General features: G+C 37.4%; 1 protein-coding gene across 5 annotated transcripts in view; it reads right to left on the bottom strand.

The window, feature by feature from the left end:
• COL11A1 (collagen type XI alpha 1 chain) overlaps nt 1-27,645 on the bottom strand; it is a 272,785-nt gene that overhangs the window by 34,375 nt on the left and 210,765 nt on the right. For all 5 annotated transcript variants that reach the window (XM_081948969.1, XM_081948972.1, XM_081948971.1 and 2 more), the window contains 8 exons: nt 25,365-25,418; nt 25,168-25,221; nt 25,008-25,061; nt 17,800-17,853; nt 16,557-16,664; nt 15,583-15,636; nt 14,915-14,968; nt 13,952-14,005 (listed from right to left, as the gene is read on the bottom strand). In XM_081948969.1, the coding sequence (XP_081805095.1) occupies nt 13,952-14,005; nt 14,915-14,968; nt 15,583-15,636; nt 16,557-16,664; nt 17,800-17,853; nt 25,008-25,061; nt 25,168-25,221; nt 25,365-25,418 (486 nt within the window). The remainder of the gene's footprint in view (nt 1-13,951; nt 14,006-14,914; nt 14,969-15,582; nt 15,637-16,556; nt 16,665-17,799; nt 17,854-25,007; nt 25,062-25,167; nt 25,222-25,364; nt 25,419-27,645) is intronic.

The raw sequence follows: 27,645 nt of genomic DNA, 5'->3' as shown, positions 1-27,645 counted from the left end.
ACAACCCTAAGTTTACTGTGCACTGTATAAAAATAGATTGTGTTGCAAGAGCACTGATATGTTATTTCACTACACTAGACACACTGGAAAAAGCTTTGAAATGGTTAGAGCAAATGATCTCGGGGACAGGAGAAACAATATAAAAACTTTGTAATAATTATAAATGTACTTCTTGCATAATCTAGGAATGCAGCTGCAACATTAATTAGCAGTGCCTAGGAACACTGTGATCGCTAAATTATAAATACAAAGAATCATGATTGCCAAAACAAAGGGGAGGGGCTATATTCATTATCAAACAGTACCACTTCTGCACCAAATGCAAAGTTGGTAAATGAACAGCTCTTGTTAACCCACATCAGCTGCCAGCATTCCACAGATGGAGCTTCTGAAAAAGAAAGATGGCTAACTGTTATTTATCTGCCTTTGCTATGCTTAGATTTTGTAGTGTGGAGGAAAATGTTAACTAGCATAAAATATCTCGGCAACAAGAACATGGAATTAATCGCTTTCTCTGCCTTACCCAAGTCTCCGAAATATGATCAAATTGTACTGAAATTCAATGAATAAGTCTGGATTAAAGATAAAGGTTCCCCTTGCACATATGTGCTAGTTGTTCCCGACTCCAGGGGGCGGTGCTCATCTCTGTTTCAAAGCCAAAGAGCCATCATTATCCGAAGACGTCTCCATGATCATGCGGCCAGCAATGTCTAAATGCCAAAGGCGCCTGGAGCTCTGTTCCCTTCCCACCAAAGGTGGTTCCTATTTTTCTACTTGCATTTTTACATGCTTTTGAACTGCTAGGTTGGCAGAAGCTGAGACAAGTAATGGGAGCTCACTCCATTAGGTGGCACTAGGGATTCGAACTGCCAAACTGCTGACCATTCTGATCGAGAAGCTCAGCATCTTAGCCACTGAGCAAAGTCTGGATTAGATACTCTGTTTCAATTTGCCTATATCATAGGATACTTATAAGGATAACATGGGGAGAACCACTGTTGTTGGAAGAAGGGTGAGAGAAAAATATATAAGTAATCTGTAGAATTATTTGTTAAGATGACTTGTGCCTAAACACTATGCCCACAGAACCAGACTGGGAAATCATTTGTTGAGTGAGTGGGCAAAGATATATATCACATATGGGGATAGAGTAAGATTGGCTAGATTTTCCTCTGTGTTCTGTTTAGGGTGAAGAATTCTACATTAAAATTTGCACTATAGTTGCATGATTTCCAGTTCAAAACAGAAGGAAATTGTACCACCGTTTTTTGGCAATCAGAAGAGACCCAGAAAAGGGAATTTAAAGATTACTTGTGGTTTTAAGGCAGTTTCACAGATTACATTGATTCCTCTCTAATCTTGTGTTGCCCATCCTGATCATGTTTGTTATTTGCATCAGAAGATTTTCCCCACCCAATTATTTTGATACGTTATCATACAAATCCAGATACATACAACAAAGCCCCCAGGAAACATTTTATAATGCAAAGGCTTGCTTACATATGTGGATTTTCTTTTGGGATTAACACATTGGTTCCATGAATTTATGATGTTATTTGATGTGCTGATATGAAACCATTTATCAAACACATTTTGGATAAATACAAAAGTTGATACAGTGGATGGAGGCAACTTTCTATGGGGCCTACTGTATGTTAATATCGTAAAATGGTTTATCTCTATTTCATTCCTCAGCTTGAAGGTTTCTCTTGAAAAACTTATTCAAATGCTATTCAGAGTCATCTGTCAGCTGACTGAAAATATGCTTGTTTAATGTTTGAAAGAAAATTTATTCTTTTTTATGCCATTTATTATTTATGTGCATAAACATGATATGGCTATTTGTAAGGCTGAGAACACTCAGAAACTGTTTGCCATGATGTTAGGTTTCTCTGTAATATTTTCAAGAAGAATAAAAGAGCTATTCTTCAATTTACAAGTGTCAGAGATATCTAGCTGACGTTGCAAAATGGAATATACCAAACCCAGGATAAATCATGGATAAGATTTTTCTCATTCTCCGCTTTTTTTTTTACATATCTAAAATGTATAACATTTACTGGACCAAGAACCAAATATTTAAAATAGGATGGTGTGTTTTATACAGAATCAAAACCCATTTTCATAGACCCCTAATTCCCTTGAATCCTGCACTGTAGTCCAAAAAACCCAAAATTCCTTGAAAATGTAACATGTGTTTTTTTTTCAAGGCAAGTACAGGTAGTCCTTGACTTACAACAGTTCATTTAGTGACCATTCAAAGTTACAGTGGCATTGAAAAAAAGTCACTTATGACCATTTTTCAGGTGCCACCATTACAGCATCCTCCATGGTCATATGATCAAAATTCAGACCCTTGGCAACTGATTCATGTTTATGATGGCCGCAAGTGGTCATGTGATCACCTTTTGCGAACTTCTGATAAGCGAAGTCAATGGGGAAGCCAGATTCACTTAACAAATGTGGAACTAACTTAGCAACTGCCGTGATTCGCTTAACAACTGTGGCAAGAAAGGTCGTAAAATGGGGCAAAATTAACTTAACCATGTCGTTTAGCTACAGACATTTTGGTCTTAATTGTAGCCATAAATCGAGCACTACCTGTAATTGCAATCTTCATCTTTTGGCAATAGAGGTACAAGACAGAGAATAACCTATACTGAAATGACATCTTATCTTAAGAAGGGAAGAACTAAGTTCCTACCCATTTACCTCAAATATTACAAATGAAATAAGTAAATACAAACATTACTATATCTAGGTGGATACCCGTGCTCCACTACGAAAATATGTGATCGGGCTTGATAAATCGACACTTACAGCTTGAAATTAATGAGTAGTTATGATTGGCCTTTCCTATCCCCTTCTCTCCCTCAGGCTGGTCCCATTGATCCTCTCCTATCCCCTTCTTTCCCTTAGACCTGTCCACAGAGGCCTCTCCTATTCTATCCCCTTCTATTCCTCAGGTTCCTCTCCAAACTCCTAGCCCGCAAGCCAGATGGGTCACGTACTGGCCACGCCCACCTCCAAGTGGCAGTTGGAACAGAGTTATTTTCAAGTTGGGGGGGGTAGTAGAACGTCTAACTCCTTAGCATCAGAGCATGTGAATAATAATATAAGAAATACCAATGATCTGATGGTCATTTTGAAAAATCCTTTCTTACCAATTTTTTCTATGAAAATCAGGATTATATATATATATATATATATATATATATATGTGTGTGTGTGTGTGTGTGTGTGTGTGTGTATACATACATATATGTGTGTACAAAATATTATTATTGTTGTTGTTGTTGTTGTTATTATTATTATTATTATTATTATTATTATTATTATTATTATTATTATTATTATTATTATTATAAGTATTATTAAATAATTTTTACATGTAATAAGAAAAGCACCATCGTTTGTTGCTGGGTAAATTGATCATACACATACTATAAGGAACATTGATGACTTCAGAAGCTAGGCAGTTTTGATTTGATTTCTGACTTTGATTTAGTGTTTTTTGACACTAGATCCTGGTTTTTGTAAAACTCTGATTGCAAATTAACATTTTACCCTATTTCCCCAAAAATAAGACCCAACGGGAAAATAAGTCCTAGCCTAATTTTTCAGCATGCTCGTAATATAAGCCTCACTCCCCAAATAAGCCCCAGTTAAGTTCATCAGCCAGACCGATCGAATTAGTACCATATTTCCCCCAAAATAAGATCTAACCAGAAAATAAGCCCTAATGCATCTTTTGGAGTAAAAAAATAATATAAGACCCAGTCCTATTTTCGGGGAAACACAGTATATGAAGCCAAACCATTGTGATTTATTGAACATTGTGAGTAAAGAAACCATGGTTCAGCATGAGAGGTTGAGCAATGTCAGGAGCTTGCTAAGGTCCTGCATTAAACTTCATAATCACTTCGGAAATGATGATTGTATGACATTTCTCAGTCTAGGGCCGTGATGGTGAACCTATGGCACAGATGCCACAAATGGCACATGGCGCCATTTCTGGGGGCATGTGAGGCATTGCCCTATCAGCTGATTTTTGGTCTTGATTTTTGGCCGTTTTTCACTTTTCAGAGACTTCCCTGTGCATTGGGCTGTTTTTCTCTCTCTGGAGGCTTTAAGAAAGCCTCCTGAAGCCTTTGGAGGGAGAAAAATGGCTCAACGGGCAATCCGGACTTCCGGCTTGAATGTTGGGCCATTTTTCGCCCTGCTCAGGCTACAGAGGCTTTCTAGGAGCCTGGGGAGGGTGAAAAATGGCCCAATATGCAAGCCGAAAGTCTGGGCCCACCGGAGGTCGGAAAATGGGCCATTTCTGGCCTCCCGAGAGCCTCCGGGGGACAGGGGAGACCATTTTTGCCTTTACTAGGCTCTAAGAAAGCCACGTGCACATGCGTGAGCAAGCGTGTGTGTTTGTGTGTGTTACATGCACAACGACAGGGTGCACAATGCTGGTGGGGCATTAAATTATGGGGGTGGGCACACAAGTGTGCGCAATAGCATGCACACATGTGCTTTTGGCGCAAAAATGGTTCGCCATCAGTGGTCTAGGGTTAGATACAGAACTGTTTTTCCTTGTACTAAGTGGGCAGTTTCACAAAGGCAGAGTAAAGCATGAGCACATTCTCCCACACACATTTCTTCCTTTTTCCTGGAACATCAATGCAAGACAGATTTCCTTCCACAGCATTGAGACTTCACCTGTAGATATAATTAATTTACCAGGTGATTTGGACGTGGTTCTATGCAAAAAAAAAAAAAATCTATTTCTGGATTTTGAAACAAAACATTTAAAGCCAAGACATGATGGAAGGTATCCATTATTCATTGCACTTATCCTGTCTTATCCTGTTTTTTACCAAACCTAGTTGCATACATCACAGATCTATTTGTAGTAAAAGTATCACCGTTTTCTAGAATCAAGAGCTATGCTTTCTAACAACATTTTCATTTGAATCAAGAACTACTCTTACCTTTTGGCAACCTTTCAAGAATACACTGCAAAAGGATATAAAGCATTTGCCTATTTACAGAGCATTAGCCTTTGCTCTCCTTAGCTTTCTCAGCCAGGACTATCCATATAAAAGCCTAGGATACAATTCCCTTTCCAATCAGCAAAGAAAAATGAGAATTAGAAGCACAACTGCTTCTTAGAACCAATAGCATTATGTAAATCAGGCATTGCTTGGTCAATTTCAAGGAGCCGTAACAGTCACATAATTGGGACTCAAAGAATCCCTTTCCTATTCTCTTCCAGCCTCCCCTCAACTTATGTGACCTCAGGCTGGCCCAAAGGTCAGTTTGAATAAAGTTCCTATTACTGATGATCCTTGACTTATGGCCATTTGTTGAATAATTCACCTGAAGTTATGACAGTGCAGAAAAAAAAGTGACCTGTGACCATTCCTAGCAGTTAGGACTGTGGTAGGATCCTCGAGTCGCAATTCAAGAATTTGGCAATCTGCATATATTTATGTCAGTTGCAGCATGCTGGGGTCATGTGATTGCCATTTGCGATCTTTCCAGGTGGTTTCCAACAGGCAAAGATAATGGGGGAAGTCCGATTCACTTAATGGCTACATGATTCACTTAACAACTGTGGTATGAAAGGTTGCATGACTCTCTTAACAAATGAATCGCTTAGCAACAGAAGTTCTGGTCTCTCTTGTGGTCGTAAATTGAAGATTACTTCTAACTAAATTAATGCCTGGAAAAGATGAATGCATACATTTGTCTCTGACTCTTTCTCTTTCTCTCCATCCATCCATCTTATCTCTTCTGGAATAAAAATACCCTTACCTAGGAGTACAGGGCAATGCATATTATTCAGAATTATATATACAATGTGCTGCTCCCAGATATACAGATGTTATTAGAGGTTAATTTGAATGTTTTTCTATGGGTAGATAACTAGAGAACATAGAAAAATAGGAATGAAGATCAGTTCACATTTGTTTTCCTCTTTTTAAAAGTGAAATGGCTAAGGAACTCCCTCTCTCCCTCCCTCCCTTACTTCCTCCCTCCCTCCCTTCCTATTCACTCTCATAAACAGGGGTGGGATCCTACTGGTTGAACAACTGGTTCACTGAGCATGCGCTGGATGTGCCTGATGCGTGCTATGCATGCATGCACAGTTCCCAGGAAAACAGCTGAGCTGATCTCTGCCGCGCTTATCAGCTGGGCTAAAAACCAAGGAAATATAGGTGGGTATAGCCCAGGGTCGGGCGGGTGGGCCCATCTGAAGGTCAGAGCGAACCAGTTCACTCTCAGCTGATCTTCAAAGCTACCTGTTTGCTTGAACCAGGCCAAACTGGTAGAATCCCACCCCTGCCTATAAAATCCTATCTGACATGGCCTTTGGAATCTCCAGAACCTCATTCTGCAATCAAATCTAACCTCTCTGATACAGATATCCTAGGTGAAGTTGTAAACTGCACCCAGCTTTGATAAAATGAATGGAGTTGAGGCATACAACTTCTTGGTAGCAGCTACTACGATTTAAACAGGCTAGTTTCCATCCTGATTTCATTTAGAATGGTATTCAAAACTGAGCTCTTTTGAAAACAATTTATGCGCTGGCAGGATGCCATCTAGGTTGAATGTGTCATTGAGGTATACTTTGCTAGGCTTTGACTGTACCTTAATTTTTTAAAATGCGTTCTACCAAGGATGTTTTGTGTGTATGTAAGATGATTCTCTGAATCTGAGAAAGAAGAGAGAGTTTTCAAAACATGGCAGATAAGGAACTCATGGACATTTCAGCCTTACTTCTTAAGGGAGGCATCAGCCCATCTATTAGGGAATTTATGAGACAGAAGATCAGTCACCTCATAGGGGTCTTAAAACTAATAAATGAGGGAACGGAGTATATTTATCCAGTTTCCAAGTTTTTGTAACTTTATCGCTTTTTTCCTGGCATTAATGAAACTCTATGAATCTTGCACGGCTGTAGGAGCTTGACAGTATCTTAAAAAAATACAATTAATTTATTTTTAATTTATTCATATAGCGTGGATGTTTTATTCACCAACCACTGGAAGTTCTATGAGATTTGGGTATTCAATGTTCTTGGTCAGCACACACACAGTGTCTGACCAAGTATTTTGCATTGGCTGCAATTGGGGCAATCCCATGCCATGGACAAAAAATATGAGTGTTGAGGATTACTTGGAGGCACTAACTGTGGCTTAAGTGAAAGTGCCTAAAATTCAATTAGCTTCCTTGGCTTCTGAACATGGAATGGGCAATGAAGGCACTGGATGGGTTTTTACTGACAGTGAAAAAGTTACTTGAACTGATAAAGCATCGCTAAATATTGCAAAGCTCCTTTGCTCACTGACTCAAGAGTTCCCCTGACTTTAATCCCAAATGCTCCACAAACACAATAAGAAACGTAGCTTCATGGTGTCTTTAAAAAGAACAAGTAAATGTGGCATACTTCCTTTTATTGTCTTGGACTTGGATCTAACAAAAACATATTGGAAAAGAAATGTTTTGGCTTAACTGTAGCAAACTTAGTCATTGTTGAATGTAAAAGTGAGTCTTATTCCAATTTTGCTGAAAAGACTACTAATGCCACTGTAATTGTTTCCAGCATTATAAATGTTCAGTAAATTGGTGGAACAAATAGATTATTGTGTAAAATAGATAAAACTAATTAAGCATGTCAGTTCACTCAAGCCTATTATATAGAACGGTTTATCTCATTTTGCTAAATAGATTACAGCTTACATTTAATGCTGCTGTATGTTTTTTTTTTAAATGTTAAAATCAACTAATTGCCTGACAAATAAGGCTTAGATGTTCACATGCCTGCAGAGATTGTTCAAGATGTGTATTTATTATTTTTCAAAAAGACTAATGATAGTAGGATAATTGCAGGCCTATCAACTTTTAGGGTGTTTTTGAAGCATTATTTTTTGAAGACATTACTTTTTATTTGGCACTAAACTTTAATTCATCTTATATCATGAGCTGACTTTAGGATAAATTCAATTTAAAACAATGTGTTGTAAATTAATGTTTTCTAAACCACACACTCATGTGTAGGGAAATACTTCCTTTTCCTTTCAGAATACTCCAAGCTGAATTGATTAAATTGTACCTCATTATACACAAAATGGTTTAAAGGGACAACCTCCCTTTATGAAGATCTCAAAATCTTCATATATATATATATAAAAGTTGGCTTCCTTGATTCAAGATCTATAGGCATCTGGTTGAAGCCACAGTGACATCATATGCAGCATAATGATATTACATGTAGTTCTTTACTTATGACTGATGTCTTAGAGACCTTTCAAAGGTCCAACACAGAACAGACCCTCCAAAAGACACTTATAACCCAGTTCCAAAAACTTTAAATGACCCCCCCCCCATAGTCACATGACTGCATTTTAGGCAATGCATTCGTGGCCATATGCAGGATTCTGTGACCACGTGATCATGACTTACAACATTTTGGCAAAAAACAGCTTACTTCTGGTTTCCAGCAAAAGCACTCCATAGCGACAAGGGGTTCACTTCATATCAGAGTTTCAGTTAAAGACAGTGGTGATTTGCTTAACAATCACCACAAAAAAAGGTTGTAAAATCAGGTTGGACGTATGACTATCATGACTTATGATCATAATAGACAAGCTCCATTAGAATTACCTATATACAAATGACCCAAATAATGTAATTTACATTAAATGTATTTATGTTACATTAGTCACCTTTTGACTGCAAATTAAGCTCAATATATATTCACATCATTTGCATGAAGACCTCAAAAAACATTTGCCTCCTTACTCCCCTGCAGATAGTCAGGGCTGCCTGTCATTTTGAAATGTTAGTAGTAGTCTTCAAATGTTCTCCCAGATATAGTGAGAAGGAAGATCCTAATATTAAGGTTTTTTCCATGGTATATGACACTGCTATGGATACTACTTATCTGATTACCCAATGGCCTCTAGTGAGAAGTGAGATTATGTTGGCTATAAATATTAGAACATATTAGCAATGAGCAATACCATTAATTAATCAAGCTAGAAAAAGAAATCTGAATTTCCTTTATGGCAATCTCATCTTCTATGGTTTGGCCACACTTTTTTTGTATTATATTTTACATATCGTAGACTCTGGGTGTCTCAAAATATAAGAGCAAAACTTTAAAATGTTATCAAACAACAAAGCATGTGACAATGAACAAAATGGTGAATCCAGTTAAAACACACACACACACAGTATACATTCAGCAAGGAGCTCCATTCATCCTTGCCAAAGCCTCAGAGGATAATGAATATACCGTAAATGATGAAAACAACTTTTGCAAATAAAGATGTCACACAAGAATGAAACACACATCTGGCAACCTGACACGCATAAGCATGGCAACTTATTATTTTACAATTCTACTGCCTCAGGTTACAAAGTCAAATCTTAGCTTGTGTAATAACATTATGTACAATGACTGTAGAGCCTCTTTGTTCTTCACATTGTGGCTGAAGGTGGAAGACATTTATTCGTTTCAATTTGGACAGGGATGTTATGATTTTTAATTGTAGAACAAGCCTAGCAATTAAAACAGAATCTAAACTTAATGTAATACCAAGACTCATTTTAAAGCTTTTAATTACAGCTTGTGCTTTGAAAAATCAGAAAACAATGGTAAATTAAGCAAATGTTTATTCTTCCTGCTTTTTTCACCTAAAAATTTGTGGCTTTCCTCAAGAGTTTTAGTACAAAGATAATATGCCTCTCTTAATGGCCCTTTAAAGTGTTCTCTTCTTGTATGCATTCTCCCTCTTATTGTTCTTGTAATTAATTAAGTTCTGTGCTCCCTAGTAACAATTACCACGCATCCATGATCATTTTCCCACTAGCAATTTATAATGTCATCCAGCCATTGTTGTGGCAATATATCATTAAAGAAATCACACTTTTGATTGTTGCAGCAATAGCTGTGTAATGCTTTAAATCACCAGTGCAGTAACATTTACTTCTATGTGAAACAACAAAGATTCACTTCAATGAAATGGTGCAGGCTGTAGAAGCATCCTGATTTGTTTGCTGAAACAAGGAAGACAGCTGATTCACCTCCACAAAGCTGTTTTCCTGACCTTGAAACACTTAAGGCCAATCCTATTGAACTATTGAAGCTTCTCTGTGCCTTCTCCAACAGCCTTGTCTGAAGAAGTGATTGCCTTCAGCCTTTGCTGAAATTGCCTAAATTGCAAGAGTTTTACTGTATACCGAGGGGAATCTGGATTAGGCTTTGGTCCTTTCTTTCTTCTTGATTTCCCTCCTGCAATGCAGCCAGGTCATGGTTGTCTCAAAGATGCTTTTTCAAAAGGCAATTGGACTTTCTTTGTTTTTGCTTGAAGACGTTTCTCTTCTCATTCAGAAAGCTTCATCAGTTCGTGGATGAGAAGCGAAACGTCTTCAAGGAAAAACAAAGAAAGTCCTGCTACCTTTTGCAAAAACACCTTTGAGCTTGTTGAAAATGTTTCACTTATCTTTCTGTTCTGACCTAGGTTTCCCAAGAGCATGAAGCAAACTCCTTGTCCTGACAGAAACCCCTTTTATTAATTTACTGTGAATTCTGCTTATTCACATCCAGCAAAGTCTTTCGAGGGAGGATTTACAGTCAGAAACCTTATCTGGCTTGGAGAGCTGACAGGCCAATTATCTGTAAAACACGGCAAGGATCTCAGAGAGTCACAAACCAATTAAGCGAACTAATTGTCTCCTGCAAACTCCATTCCCCTTTCGCTCCTCTTTTATGTTCTCTGGGAGAGGCCATTCATCGTCCACCTGTGGCCTTACTCCCAAGTCAACCCCTGTTCTTTAGTTCTTCCCTTCATCTGGCAACTCTGCGCATGTGCACACTGAGAACAGGCTCCAGCTGTTCATCTACCTCACTGATGTCCAACTCTGAAGGCAGCTGGTAACTGGCATAAGGCTCTGACCCCCTCTCTGCCTCTGACATAGAGCACTAATCAAAGCCTTTCCCAAACTGCCCCATGTTCCTCCCAAATCTTTTCAATGTCTGAATCTGCTGCCAGCTGCCCTGGCCACAACACTTTCTCCCATAGTTCCTCTAAGGAGAAACACAAGAAGGCCAGACAGAAACAATATGATTAGGTTTTTAAAGGTTTTTGAAGTAAGATGACCATTGTTGCATTGGGAACATGCTTCAAGGACCCTTTGAAGTTACATCAAAGCAAAGCACTCTTTGATTTAAATGTGGGGTGTTACTTTCAGTGTGTACTGCCTCTGGCAATTTTGTGACACACACAAAAAGACAAAACTAGTAGATAACATAACATAAGAGATCATGTATTACCACTTCTGGAGATAATAAAATAGGGTGGCATCTCAATGATCTGGTTTTCATTAAGAATGTTGGTAAGAGACCTGGTAGTTTCTGGTATCTCACTACCTTTCAGAGGACTATAGAGTGAGTGTTGTGTCCTCAGAGTTACGACCGGCAGGTGCCGAAAGAGACTGGGGAGTCCCTGATTGGTTGAGGTGCGCCTGCCGGCTGGCAGGACAATTTTGCTATTCTCATTGGTTCCCCGCCTGACAGCTCCAAGTATAAATAGCTGTCAGGCAGGTTAGTTGCTGTTCTGTTCTGCCATTACTTCTGTAGAGTTATTGTTAAATAAATAGTTAAACCTTTCCTCAGCCTCCATTATTCGCGAACCGCAAGAACTTAAAAGTGAGAAATGCATACAAGCCATGAATGGTCAATGTAGGGAATCAGCTACTCAGTGGCCATGGGAAAAATGATTGGGACAAATGTTGTCAAATGTCTCTGTTGAGATTCTCAGTCATCCAGGTCATGGTTGTCCCAAAGGTGCCTTTTCGGGAGGCAACTGGACTTTCTTGTTTTTTTCTCTTGAAATCATTTCACTTCTCATTCAAGAAGCTTCTTCAGCTTTGACAGGATCCTCACTATTCTGTCAAAGCTGAAGAAGCTTCTTGGATGAGAAGCGAAGTGTCTTCAAAAGGAAAAAAAAAACAAGAAAGTTCAGTTGCCTCCAGAAAAAGCACCTTTGGGATTGGGACAAATGTCCCCGTAACGTGCTTGGTGAGATTGACCTGCACTGTGTGCGATTAACATTTGGCATAGTCAGGTGTGCTCACGTAATATACAAAGAAGGCAGATGCTGAGGGCACCAGCTAAGTTCATTTTCCCGCCAGGAGGTCTTTGAGCATCACGTTGTGCAGAAATATGATAATTTATGATACAAGCAAATGAAAACTATTTTCAGTGTAGGAGAAAGAGGCATCATTTATTAGATTTTAATTGTTGCTGTGGGTTGGCAAAACACCAGAACCAAACAATGCTTTAAAAAAGAGGGCATGCCCTAATGTCATAACTTTGCTGATTAAACTTGTCCCCTCCATTGTCTTATTAGAATTTTCCCCGTAGACTAAATCAGCTATAGTTTCTGTTGATTAATATACTAATTAAATGGATCAAAGCCTGTTGCCTTAATTGAAATGAATAACCATTCACTAAACAAGCAACTGCCTTTTTTTTTTAAAGGATGAAAGATCTAGGGAAAAAAAGATGGAGCGGGAGGAGCTAAATAATCATTCATTTACACTGGTGTCTCCTAAAATGTAAAATTGGATTACTCTCCATATGTAATAGATTGAAACAAATTACTTTTCAAAGTACTGTTGATACTGTTCTAACATAGAATGATTGTTTATTATCACCCCTGCTGGTGAACTTTAGTTAAAAGTGCAGTTACTGTGATAGAGGCACCCAACAGGTTCTTCTCGGTACCTTTTCCCACTACGAATACCCAATTTTAGGAAGCACGCATGGAAACCACCCATTTTCAAAATTCACCACAAGGCTACGTTCGTAGTACATGTAAAAAAAAAATGACACAAAGCAGCACCTAATTTAGTACCCCATAATCTGGGCCTTTGAAAGTATATCAGATGTAAGACAGTTTCCCACAAAAATGCACCTAGTCTTAGATCAAGTTGATTTTTGTTACATTAGAAATGCTAAGGGCAAGCTCTCCTGGCTAAATAAAACAACAAAACACCTGTTCATGAATTTGCTAATTGTGTTGCATTAATTTGCTGTGATTGGTGGCATATAATGCCTATATATTTTTCTAGGAACTGTGTTGAGGGAGGAGGGAAAGAACAGGGAGTAGACTATATTTTGTCTAATAGACAGATATAATTGTCAAGGCTATGCCTATCCGATGCTGAACAAAGTTCAAAAGCTTTTCGGTTACAATTTGTCATATATTTGACAATCTATCTGTTTTACTTGTCTAGGATGTAAGAATATCGGGTGAAAACCTGCTATAGGTAGGCTTTCTTTAGGAATTTATCCTTCTGCTTATTTCTTGTTCAGGTCACTTTTATGTCGTTTCATGATTCCCTTTTGTGTCTGCATCAAGCTACACTGTCAAAAACAATGCTCAAAATATGTGTTTCATACATTTAAATTAGATTTGGATAGATTTAAATTGTCAAGTTGTTCAAAGAAGTGCAAAATGTGGCAAGATAGCTGAATAGCTGAATTATGTGTATAAATGTGAAAGTTGCCGGATTTTCAGATACAAAAAAAAAATAAAAATCCTCCAACACCTCTCTCGGTGTTGGGAGGCAATGTGGCAAAGTGTGAAATAAATTGTGCATGCTGTTACAAGTCAGATGAAATTTAGTATACTAAGTGCATGGCAATCTGGCAGAAAGAAGAATCTGAGTAACAGATGGTGAACGCTCTTAAAAGGGAAAAGGAGTTTCCCCACATATTAATGAGCCCTTGGGTCAATACAAACGATAGAATCTGCCTAAATTGTTCCATCTATCCACTTAAATTGATAGCCTCCCCTCCAAATCCAACCATGTTTAAACAAAAATTAACAATGACAATTACGACCCCCAAAAAAGTCATGTGTAGAGAAATATGGCTTACTCTCTTTCCAGGAGGGCCAGGGGGACCTGCTTCACCAGAAGGACCTGGTGGCCCCTGAAATGATAAAAAAATATCCAAATTACCCATTTTCAAATGTGATTGCTAAAGCATCCTGTGCAATGATTTTATATATACATGCAGACACACACAAACAAATGAACAAATACACATACGCACATATTTGGCAACCAAAGCATTTGCCATCAACTGATACTGGATAAGAAAACTAGCAATATATACTAGGAAAATATAAGTATGTGGACATGAGTTGTTCAAAAATATGAAAGGTCTCCCACTTAGGAAACTATAGAAAGTTGTTTTAATGGCAACTTCTTACTCAAATACTTAACAGATGATCCTTGAGTTACAATCATTTGTTTAGTGACTGTAAAAGTCACAATGGTGCTGAAAAAAAGTAACTTGCAACCACTCCTTGCACATATGATTGCCACAATATTTGCAATTGTCATATAGCTGTCAAATATCAAAATATGTGATTTGCAACATATAGCTGTCATGTATCACAATATGTGATTTGGAACAGTCATATAGCACCATCCTGGACTCAGGTGGTCGCCTTTAGTGACTTCCTGGCAGCTTCTGACAAGCAAAGTCAATGGGGGAAGCAGATTTAATTAATGACTGTGACAAAAACAGGTTGTAAAATTGGAAACGGTCATATGATACACTTAATGACTGCAACACTTAGCGATGGAAGTTCCAGTCCCAAATTTTGATTGTAAGTTGAGAACTACCTGTTTTTATCCATTTCCCCCATGGATAAATAAGAAAAATAAATAATAGACAAGGACTGAATATGAATTGTTCCAGAAAGAAGCTTTCAGTCTTTTCCACACAATCCTGATGTGATTGGAATATAACTGCTGTCATCCTCAATTATTACAATACAATGAATTAATGCAATGCAATCAACAGAATTATTCTCGCAAAGGTATTACTTACAGGTTGGCCTGGATCGCCATCGTCACCTTTTTCCCCTCCTGTGCCATCAGTTCCCTAGGGAGGTAGAAAGAGAAAGAAAGAAAAGAAAGATGAAATAAAATAACACCCACCTAATCTATTTCCTATTTGTATGTTCTACTCAGAAAGAAGACTTTCTTTTTAAGAGCTATGACAGACAGCAATATTAATTCAATAGAGTAACCTGTGTTTGCCTAAATATCTCAGTGATTTGTTTATTATCCAAGAGAGCCTCTCATAGCAACCTCTGCTTCATGTTAGCTGTAGAACTGCAATGTTTTTATACTTGATAACTTTCTCAAAAATCCAGTTCGACGTAATAATCAGGATACTGTACTGCAACAAGGAGACCAAGATTCAATTTTCCACTAAGCCAATACAATCACAAGTTGATATCAAGAAAGTCTCTGTGCCTCACTCACTGTACAGGTTGATATGAAAATAATATTTAGACAAGCGTTACACTGAATCCTGGAAAGGAGCTGAGGAAAGAAACTTTCAATTTCAGTTCCACAAAGCGGTGTTTTGCTCAGAGCAAAGAGATGCAACAAAGAAAATTTCTCAGAATCAAAGACCGTATCCAATATCAACTGAAGCCGGGCAGAGCTTCACCTCACCTGATAAAGCTGTTTTATTTTCAAAATACTTACAGATGGACCAGGTTCTCCAGGGGGTCCAGGATCACCGGGGAATCCAACAGGGCCCTACAGAAATTAAAAACAAGGTAAAACTAATGAGCATCAGGAAAAGAAATAATTGCAAATAAGACATTTTAATTGATACATAGGCTCTGAGCAAGTACAGACTCTAAAACAAAAATAGTCCATACGATGCTTGCAGGCTATTTTGGAATACAACTTCCTTAAATCCAACAACAGTGACCAATGTTAAGAAATTTATTAAATTCCTTTAATAAATTATTGATTTATTAAATTCCTATGCTACCTTTCAGATTGACACAGTAACTTTATATGTAACAGTTCTTTCTAATGGCACTCAGAATTGCTTTATAGAGAATTGAGAAAATACAGTTAAGAAATGAAATAGCGCAGTGATGGCGAACCTATGGCATGGGTGCCACAGGTGGCACGCGAAGCCATTTGTCAGGGCACACGAGGCGCTGCTCTGTCAGCTGGCCATCGCGCATGTGCATGCTGGCCAGCTGAGTTCACCCTTTTTTAAAGCCATTTTTCGCCCTCTCCAGGCTCCAGAGCCTTTATAGGAGCCTGGGGAGGGCGAAAAGAGCGTCCCCCCCGGTTTGCTCGGAGGTTCATTTTGACTGCTCTGGAGGCTTAAGGGAAGCGTTCTGAAGGTCCCTCAAGCCTCCAGAGGGCTTGCGGGGGGGGCGCAGGGAAGCTGTTTTTGCCCTCCCCAGGCTCATATAAAGCCTCTGGAGCCTGGGGAGGGCAAAAAATGGGGGGAGAGCCTGCAGTGCATGCAGGCGCACTGGGGGGGGGGTCGCGTGTTGCATTATGTGTGCGGCACGCCCACACACTACCCCCCTGCGCTCCCCCCACTTATGGCACAAAAGCCAAAAAAGGTTCGCCATTGCTGAAATAGGGCTTGATTATACTTAGTTTTAAATCTTAATATTTTTGGGGGGGAAATTAGTATCTTCACTCACTGGATTTCCCTTTGGACCATCATCACCTGGAGGTCCTTTAAGTCCAGGAGGTCCTGCTGCTCCAGGTGGTCCAGATTCTCCTTTTTCACCTCTTTCACCTTTTGGACCCTGCAAAAAGGAAGAGTTTTAATGGATATATAGATTGTTTAAAACAAGTAGGGATAATCTATAATCCATAATCATCTACAAAAATCTCAGTAATGTCGAAGCAATATATTTTGAGCTGAGAAATGAAGAAAGCACTCCAGAATTTCCCAACAAAATCTGTTCGGGGGAAAAAAAAATCATTTCTGGGGAGGTTTGAAAATGAACTGAAGTGCAAATGATTGTAAATTAATTGTAGAATTCGTCATGATAAATCACTCAGTGGAAAGATTTTCTGAACATATGCAGTATGTAGAAGTATGATGCTAATATTCCTGTTTTATGATGAATGAAAACTGCAACTTCGAGAAGAAAAGGACCATACACAATATGCCTCTTCCATGAAGTATGACTGTCACTGTGTTGAAAATGCTGATGGAACATACATTTAGAGCTGTAGATCAAAAGTTAGAAATAGCAATAGCACTTAGGCACCGCTTCAGAATGCTTTACAGCCCTCTCTAAGGGGTTTACAGAGTTAGCATATTGCCCCCAACAATCTGGGTCCACATTTTACCAACCTCAGAAGGATGGAAAGCTGAGTCAACCTTGAGTCGGTGAGGAGTGAACTGCTGCCAGTCAGCAGAATTAGCCTGCAATACTGCATTCTAACCACTGTGCCACCATGATTCTAATTGAAAAACCTGTCCAAATAACCAGAATGGCTTGGGCAAATAAACCAAGATTATGATAGTAAATGAATCTAATGCCAGTTCTCAAAATCAATATTAAAAAAAAAGTCTCAGGGGTGATATGAGTCAGAAAAATAGGTAGAAAAGACAAGCAGATATCACACAAATTGACCAACAGACCTTGCTCCTTGAAATGATCTTGATTTAAAAAAAAAAAAGAGTCTGCTTCAGATTTTTGCTGTGTAGATCAAGTAGCAAATCGAACTCATTTAATCACTAAGAATCTCTGCGCAGAAAAACTAATTTTAATAAGAAGCCTTTCCCGGTACATTTAAGGGTGTCATAAAGAAATTATCTGTACGTTTTGGCAGAAAGAAACAGAACATGTTACTATCTCAAAGTACTACAGAGAAGCTACACTACAGTCACTTCTACACAACCTACTGGAAGAAGAAGTATATACTTACAGTTGGGCCACCTTCTCCAGACGGCCCAGGATTTCCAGCTTCTCCAGGCTCACCCTATGAATATTCAAAGGTAGAAGTAATGCATTATATAGTGACTCTTGTCTTTCTTACTTCCATTTAATTCAATATTTTGATTGTCTTTCTTGTTAAGGGACAAATACTACTGTTTTAATGCTACTCTTTTGATGAACTCTTCACCCTTAAAAAAAACCAATCTTGAAGTAAATGCTTGAGAAATCAAGAAATGCTAATAGAAAACTATTTCAAAATACCTGGTTAGAAAATATGTTTAAGTATTCAGCCGAAGGAAAGACTAATAAATAAACATAGTGACAATAAATAAAATAACATGCTGATAGTTAACAAACTCTTCATCTCTGGTCTCAAAAGCAAACATAGCAGCACTTATTAGTGATGATAGTTCTTTATTAAAGGTGGCTGGTCTGGCATATATAAACAATGTGTGAAAAGGAAACATGTATACACCATTAAAGAAATGTTTAAGTTAATTTATTCATCTATTGAGCCCATAGTGAGAATTCCATGAAACCCCTATCAGAAATGAGGAGTGATCAGTGAGCTTCCCTTGGCTTCATATGGAATCGGCTCAATATTTATGACCTTCCTTGGTTAAAAAAAATAATAGGTAGAAAAAAACTTGATTTTTGTATGTTTTATCTTGGCTGATAACATAAATACATAATTCACTACCCATTTGTATGCTGCAAGTCATTGATTGCAGTGGATACAATTGTGATAGATGATAGATAGATAGATAGATAGATAGATAGATAGATAGATAGATAGATAGATAGATAGATAGATAGATTATGGATGGACGGACAGAAAGACAAATAAATATTAAATGAAGCATTATTGCATTGTTGTCATATTTAATTAAATTATATTTATGTTGCAATACATGACTCTTTAGGCTGGTTTACATTATTGGTTTATATGAAGTTCCATGAAGTTCCACAGCATTAAGGAACAACTGTCTATTAATATCAGTCAGTTTACTATTCAATCATTTATTTTTATACTTGTCTTTTTTAAAAAAGTTGTAAAGCTGTTTACATTAAATTTCAGAATAAAAATCAGAATAATTCCATTATTTATTTATTTTTCACATGTACTGTATATAGCTGCTGTACATATACATAAGCCTGCATATAGATGGGTGCCTATGAGTCCACCTTGATTCCTGGCAACTACCTGGACAAATCCCGGCAGTTTTCTTGGCAAGATTGCAGAAGTATTTTGCCATTGTTTGCTTCCTAGGGTTAAGGGAGAGTGACTGGCCCAAGATGACATCTGCTGATTTATATTTAAAGGGGAACTCATGGTCTCCTGGTTTCTAGCCAGATGGCTTAACCACTGTACCTAACTATCTCATTCTCTCTTTATAGAAAGACAATCATATATAGAAACTCTAACATAAATTATATGTCAGCATCTGGCATACTGCCTATGGAAGGCCATTCTATCAAAATGTCTGTGGCAGAGGTGGTATTCAGTCAGTTCTGACAGGTTCTGGAAAACCAGTAGCGGAAATTTTGAGTAGTTTGGATAACCAGCAAATAGGCTGGCCCTGAATGCCTCCCAGCTGATATTTTTTGTTGCCCTGAACAGGCGAACGGAGCTGGAAAGCAGGTTAGTGGGGTGGGGAGGGAATGCAGATTTTGCAGTAACCTTCCCCTGCCATGCCCACAAAGTCACTCCCACAAAGCCACACTCATAAAGCCACACCATGTCCACCAAGCCACACCCACAGAACTGGTAATAAAAAATGTTGAATCCCACCACTGGTCTGTGGCATCTTCCGCCTTCCCACACAAAGGCATTGGTTTATAGAATTGACCAATGTCATGGAACATAGTGGAATAGGCAGTCAATAATAATATGGAATATGCTGAAAGAATTCTAAGGCTGTAGTTCCATTCCCCTAGAATAGCATCCCAAATACTACAGGATATATTGAATTTCCTCTTCCAAAATCAGAAAGAATATACATGATTCTCCTGCCTTGTCACTTTATATGGTTTCTGAGAACTTTGAAGTCAGGAAAGCCAAAAAAACAACAACAGTGGAATGTCAAGGTCTTACAAGGCTAGTGGAAGAGTTATATCTCAGATTGGATATGAAAGTGGAGTTAGTTCCATAAGAATACAAGAATAGTAATTGGATCAAGATTTGGAACACTGTGCTTATTATTTCTACGTTGTATACATATATTCTCCCTAATATTCTCCCTAATATTCTCCCTTTTGATTAGCAGGCTGAAGTCTTTTTTTTTTTAAATTCTTCCTTGTGGAATTCCTTTTAATTGAAAATGCAAAGGCAAAAACTTAAAAAGAAAAGAAAAGAAAAATTCTGCTTTGAATATATTGATTAAAGTAAGAAAGAAAGTTATGGACATTTTTCCGAAAAATGGCCTGTAGGAAAACCGGGCTTTCCTCGCCAAGCCTAGCTCCATTAGATCATATTTGAATCAAGTGCATCCACACTTTTAAAGCCTGTACTGGGGGGGGGGGGGACTCGGTTTTTAAGTGGTTAATGTGCACATATAATATTGGTTGTTCAGAAGTATAACCTATTCTAAGAAAGACAGAAAGCATTAATGACCCACAGTGGTTTTACAGCAACTATCTTTGGCCTATATGATTGCATGAATAGCAAAAGGAAACAACAATCTAGTTCAACCTGCATGGCATTAACTAGAGCAAAAAAAAAAAAGCCTTTGGATTTGAATGACTTTTAAAAAGAGGTGTACATTATAATTTCCACGAGAATCACTATGGGTTATTGTAAAGTCCTGTGGTACTTCTCAATGTTTTATCAACAACTTTAAGAATATGTATTATTAATCTAGCTGTTATGTACGAGCGGAATCTGGCAACACAGCCTTCTTTAAAATCAGTACAGGAGTAAGACAGAAAGAGAGTTGTGGTGGCCTAGAAATGTAGCTCTCGCCCCACAATCGGGAGGCTGTGAGTTTGATCCTAGGTAGAGGCAGATATTTATCTCTCTGGGCACAATGAGAATATATCTGCTGAACAAAGCTCCGCCTTGGCGACAGCAAGGGCATCCGGCCATTAAATGCTCTGCTAGCTCCAGTCAGTTGCCCAGACTCCACCGCAAAAGGGATTATGGGGTTGTTAAATGATGATGATGACAGGAGTAAGACAGAGGTGTATACTATCACTCTTCTTGTCTCTCCTCTCCTCTCTAATGGATAGCCCTAGCTTTGGCATCCCATGGGCAACAACCCATCTAACAGATTTAGATTTAGATGACATCGCATTGCTTGGTGAAACAAAGAGGTACTTGCAATAAATGCAAGTTTAGATAATGAGGCCAACGAGATTGACTTGCATATAAATTTTGAGAAGATCACATTTATGCAAGTCAGACATGCTCTGGACAATATGCCTATAACAGTCTGTAGTCAGGCTATAGAACAAGTCCAACAATTTATTTATCTTGGTAGCATTGTGTCTATGAATGGAGGTACAGATAAGGATGTTAACCATTGAATTGGAATGGCCAATGGAACAGCCATGTTTCAACACATGACCCAATATGGTCTACAGCAGCCACAAGAACTACCAGAAAGATAAAACTCTTCAAGACTGTTGTTATACCAACTGCAATATGCTTGTGATACATGGAAGTGTACAATCAAGATGATTAAATGGTTAAATGTTTTCCAACAATGCTGCTTGAGAAGAGTCCTCCATATCTCATATTGGGACCACATCAGTAATGAAGAGGTACTGCCAAGATCAGATTTAGAACACTTATCAAGAACTGTGATTGAATGTTGAATGCAGTTTGTTGGCCATATCTTACATATACCTAAAAGCCAGCATCCAAAAATTGCTCTACGTTGGATACCTTCAGGAAGAATGTCTACGGAGATTCTCAGTTATCTAGGTCATGGTTGTCACAAAGATGCTTTTTTCAAGAGCAACTGGACTTTCTGGTTTTTCTTTGAAGACAATTCCCTTCTCATCCAAGAAGCTTCTTCAGCTCTCAGAGAAGGATGATGAAAAGCGAAACGTCTTTAAAGAAAAACCAGAAAGTCCAATTGCCTCTTGAAAAAGCATCTTTGGGACTTGAGGGGGAAAGAGAAAATGAAGCCAGTCTCAGAGAACTTGGCACCAAACATTTAAGGAAGATCTTAAGATTATTAATGTTCCTTGGGATGTTGCTGCAAATGACAGAAACCAGTGGAAAACTCTTGCTGTCCAATGTGCTCTGCATGGGACCCGTTGATGACGATAGCTCCTTGTGTTGTTTTAAAAATGTGATGAAGTGTTGCTTTGCATTTGGCAGCAAGTATATCAAAATGTTTTTTTTATTTACATTGGACCATGAATTGTAATCTCTGAGATGATGACTATAGCGTGAGAGAAGCTTTACTGTAAAACAAGAGATGTTACTACAATTGCAGCATGGAAGGAGGCAAAGAAATTAAAATTTGCTGTATGATTATATGGTGAGAGGAATATTCCTGGAAAGTTGAACAAGTCTCAAACCTTGAATTTTGTAGTAGCTTGGGTACCTAGCAGCCAAATATTTGCATAGCTTCTAAAACTAGAAAAGCTGATTCAAATATAAAGAGGATAGTTTGTATATGTCCATTTCCTTTGACATAATGCTAACAAGAAAGAGATTTGGTTTGAAGGGAATCTAGGAAAAGAAGATGAAGTGATGAGCGTTGTAGAATCAATATCTTGCAATGGATGTCAACATTAGAGCAACAGAGCATTAAAAATAGATTGAAATGGGAAAGGTAAAATCTTTACTTACTTATTCTATAGTCTTCTTAAAAATGAAGAACAATGGCACCCACATTAAATAGCTGGTCCTTCTTCTGTGTTCTTTTCAACGCAGAAGAAAAGGCTTGGAGACTTTTGTCTCCATGTCTGGCAATGATTAAATAACGATCCCTTATTTGTATGACCTGCACCTTTGGTCAGTATTACTACACAATGAAAGATCTGAACTGGAGGGTAAAGAGTTAGATAGTTCTTCAAAAAGAATTTATTTGATGCCAAATTTCAGACATCAAAAGAAATGGAAGATCAAGGACTTCAACTCAGGCCAAGAAAACAGTTTGGAAATCTTCTCAAAGACCTGCCGGAAATCTCATTTATGAGTTTAAAAAACGGAGGAAAAATGATTTCATTTTTAGGTATTAATTATTACTCTAGTCTAGAACTATATCATGCTATTTTCAGTTATGTACAATGAGATAACATTAAGTGAAAATATATTAGTCTAATTCCAATTGTGCCATTGGTCAATGATTGCCTGTACTGTAATGTTTCTATAATACAAAATTTTAACCCATATTTGATTACGTAGTATTCTTTCCAACTTGACATCCTGTGGATATGTTGATTCTATGTCACAATATTCTTGACAAACTTTAAAAAGCCATATAGCTAGGAATTTAGCAATTATAATCCAAATTCACCTCCATAATGGCAGGATAATGATGTGGTCAGTCCTTTTGAATACATAGAGGTAGATACAGAAAGGGGGTATAATTTCTCTTAGTTTCTATAAACTTGAAATATACAATTTTAGTTTCCAAGGTCCCAATTCTTGAGTACAAATGCTTAAAATGCAAATAAAGAGAATCATAATGTAACCATTCCCATATTTTCTTTTCTTTTCTTTTTTTTAAAAAAGTGTTTAAGTTGTATTTTTTTAAAAATTGAGGGGTATCTTTACAGTCAGAAAAGATGGGAAAGAAAGTTTCAAACCTATCTTTTTGTAGATTCTGAATTTGACAAATTCAAATTTTAGACATGTTTTAAATTAGATTATATCTGCAGATACAGTTTACTAATTAATATCCCTATTCTTCAAATTTATTGTGACAATGGAAACTCCACACAAAATAGTATATTCAATTTGTTTTTATAGAGAAACAATTTTTGATTTAAAAAAAACCCAATTCTTTACATTCCCCACAAGATTACAAAGACTTTTAAATAATAATTCAACAAAGGTAACTATAGTTTTGACATTGCTGCACCTACTGAACTTCCTTGGGATTTTATATATAAAAAGGCAGTATTAATAATTTGGCACCTGCCACATAACAAGCCAGATTTAAGAATTATCAATGAGAAAGAAAGAAAAGTATTGATAGTGAACAGGGCAGTACTCAGAATAGAAGAAAAACAATTGGGAAAAAAATCACAAAATGCCAAGATCTACAAATAGGAGTAGAACAACTATGAAAAACAAAGAAAAAATAGTACCAAAAGAAATGGGTGTCTTGGGTGCAATTCCAAAATATTTGGAGCACCACTTGAATACAATTGGCATTGACAAAATTACCACCAGTCAATTGCAACAACCTCCATCCAATGATGATTCTTTTAACATCATGAAACAAACAACATCTGTCTAGAGAGCGAGGAAAATCCTCAGGGATGACTCACACCCTGGTCAACCCTTCTTTATTCTCCTACCATCTGGAAGGAGATATAGAAGCATAGGCAGCCACACAAACAGGCTGAAGAACCCATCTGAAGATCTGTGGGCTGTCAGAGTCCTGATGAAAAATAACCCTAGAATAATATAGTACGACTGACTTGCAGGGCCGATGTGATGTCCAATAAGTTCACATCGTGCAATAGGACTGGGTGTTTGCTAGTAAGGAATATTTGACTTTCATTGTGAGTTGTATTGTGTTGGGGGGGGGGGTGCACGAAGGGAGGCTCAGCCAATTTCATTGTACACATGTTGTACTGAGACAATAAAGGTTTGAATTGAACTGAATGCCACATCCTTGGAAAGGTCTCCAAGGTGGACAAAAATGTTGAATCCAACCTAAATATCTGTCTGACTCAGCAAAACATCTGTTTAGTTCAACAAAATGTTGAATCCAACCTAAACATCTGTGCAATAATCATAATACATTTTGTTACAAACATCCAATTGCCTGCAGCAAAGCAAACTCTAATCTGTAGACATGTATGGAACAAGATATCAATTTTTACACATATGCCCTAAAATGTAACCATCACTGAGTTCAAAAGTAGATATTTAGGATAATGTATTTCTGTCGACAGAGATTTATGGACACTACACTCCAATTTCTCAGCAGAACATCAGAGGGATAATTTCATATTTTCTATTCCATAAGGTATAAAATGATTAAAAACTTCACTGCATTTTCTTACCTTCTGACCAACTCCTCCAACAGAGCCAGCAGAACCTGATGGACCTTGAGGACCCTTGGATGAAAAGAATATTTAAGGTGAGTCATATGTTAATTATGCCTTAAACTACATGCATGCATATACATGCGTAAACATCATCAGATGTTTGTGTATTTCTTACATCTGATCCACTTGGACCTTGAGGGCCTCGAGGGCCAGGGGGACCTGGAGGACCCTGCAAGAGAGAAAACACAAACAAAATTATAAGACTGGACAAGAGGAAATGGGAAAAGTAAGTTTAACTTGCTCCTTAATTTGAACAATCTTTGGTGAATCAACTTTATGGGGACATTTAGAGGAGAAAGAAAAACCTCTTACCATTGGACCAACATCGCCACTTTCACCTTTTTCACCTGGGGGCCCAGGAAGACCCTAGTGATAAGAAACAGCAATAGAAATGCATAGTATTAATTATAGAATAGTTCAAATAACGGCCCAGGGCAGTAAACATTTTCTAGCCTAAGATTTGAGAAATCTAGATTTCCTTAGCATTTTTTACTTCCAAAGTTCTTAAGTAAACGCATGAAATCATACAGAGAATGAGGCCTTCATCTTGTTTTCTTTTTGTGGTGTAGATGCATTGCATTTTTATCTTATTTTATTCATTTTACTAACTGAATTTGCACAGCCGATTCATGGAAATGGCTCCCAAAGAACTCACCAACAAATGCCACAAGTTAAAACATAAAACACAAAATGAAATTATTCTAAAATGCAATTCAAGCACAATTGTTTAAAGATGGCTTCCATGATAAAATATTTATTCTTTAAAAGGCTCAGATAAAGAATGTTTTTCCTGGCACTGAAATGTATGGTAGACTGGCAAGAAGTTTCTTAAGTGAAGTACAACCTATTGAAAAGGGCACCTATCCTGATGCTTATCCCATCAGAATAAGCATCAGGATTTAATTTAATAGGAGCAAACTGCTTAATTTGAAGCAGTCTGATATTTCTGCAAATTTTTATTATTAGATTTTTATCCAAACTTTATTACTTTATAAGTAACTGAAGGTGGTGAACACTCATAATGTGTCTTCCTCCTCCTTTTGTTCCCTACAACAACCCTTTGAGGTGGGTTGGACTGAGAGAGAGTGACTGTCCAAATTACCTTCCCAGCTGTCACAGCTTTCATGTCTAAGGCAGAACTAGAACCCACAGTCTCCTGGTATCAAGGCCAGCGTCTTAACCACTACACCAAGCTGGCTTTGCACTTGTATTTGAGAGCAAAACAAATACTTTTCAGAAAATGGGAATAGTATACTCAATCCCGATGCCAAAGTCATAAATCATAATTTTACATGTTGACTTTAAAATCTGCCGAAGCACTTATATAACAATCATATATTCTGATTTCAATACTGTCAAACTTTTGTTGGACCTAATATTTAAGAGATCTGTGTATGCGAAAAACTCACCTTTATGGTTCATGCTATATGTGACATGCTGTCTATATTTTTTCCATTTCTAAAATAATGTCTTTATCCTTCTACACATACAAAATCTTTTTACAAGCAATCAAGCAGTAAAACATTCATCTTTCAAATATGATAATTATAGCTTTCAGTAACATCATTAATGATCAAAGAATATCTCTCTTTTGCTTTCTATAATGTTTAAAAAAATTTAAATATAAATTTATTCTACCTTGTTTCTATATTTAATTTAGTACTGCCTTCAAGCACAAAGAAATTCTGGCACGATTCCCTTAATGTTTTTTGCAAGCATTTCCCCAAGATATAAGTATATTTTTTCAAAAAGTGAAGAAGAGCACTGAAAATAAATGGGAGAAGTACAGAAATAAAAGAATAATTGCTTCTAGTTTTGCATAGGTAAGAAACTTCAAATTATGTTGATTAGCATTAATAAGTAAGGCAAATTCAAGTTGTTCCCACTCTCACTAAATACGAAAGAACAAAAAGTTATATAACAATGGCTTTTTATAAGCCATTTTTAGTCTTATATATATATATGAGACAAACTTTCTTTTCCTGTTGTATCATTTGTCCAGGTCATTCCAATTATTTGGAAGTTGAATGAACTTTGCGGCATTTAAACAAAGAAACTATAAGGAATGGCAATGTGCATAATGAAATATATTCATTGATTGTGAATAATGAAGAATTGTAGAGTTAATAAAAGCTTGACTTATTAGCAGTATCTAAAGATAATTTAATGGCAGGTGTTATGAATTATTTAAAGACATAGTAAATAGATGTTGATCACTGGGTGCACAGCACTGAGTTCTGACTTTCATCAGCTATGTTGCTCTTGAATTCATTCAGAACTTCAGATTATTTGAACACTCAGTCACTTGGGAGAAGCTGTCTTTCTTTTCCATTGACTGCAAGATTTATTGTAGTCTTATTTGAACAGTCTCTCGATGTGCATTAAATGCATGTAACGAAGCTTTATAATGGGATGTTTTTCAGAGTGATACTTCAAGAATCAGGTTCAAATTGTTCACGTTAGGCCCAAGTGCTAAAGTCAATAGAATCTATTCTCTTTTCCTATTGAAAAGACAAATTGGGCCTGAACTAAAAGAATTTGCTTAGAAAAGAAAATAGGAAAGTCCTGGCTCACTAGGCTATTGGACAGGTTT

Source organism: Natrix helvetica (genome assembly GCF_964273705.1).
Source record: "Natrix helvetica genome assembly, chromosome: 3".
Classification (NCBI taxonomy): domain Eukaryota; kingdom Metazoa; phylum Chordata; class Lepidosauria; order Squamata; family Natricidae; genus Natrix; species Natrix helvetica.
Note: the sequence above shows the minus strand (reverse complement) of the source record. Positions and strands in the feature narration are given on the sequence as shown.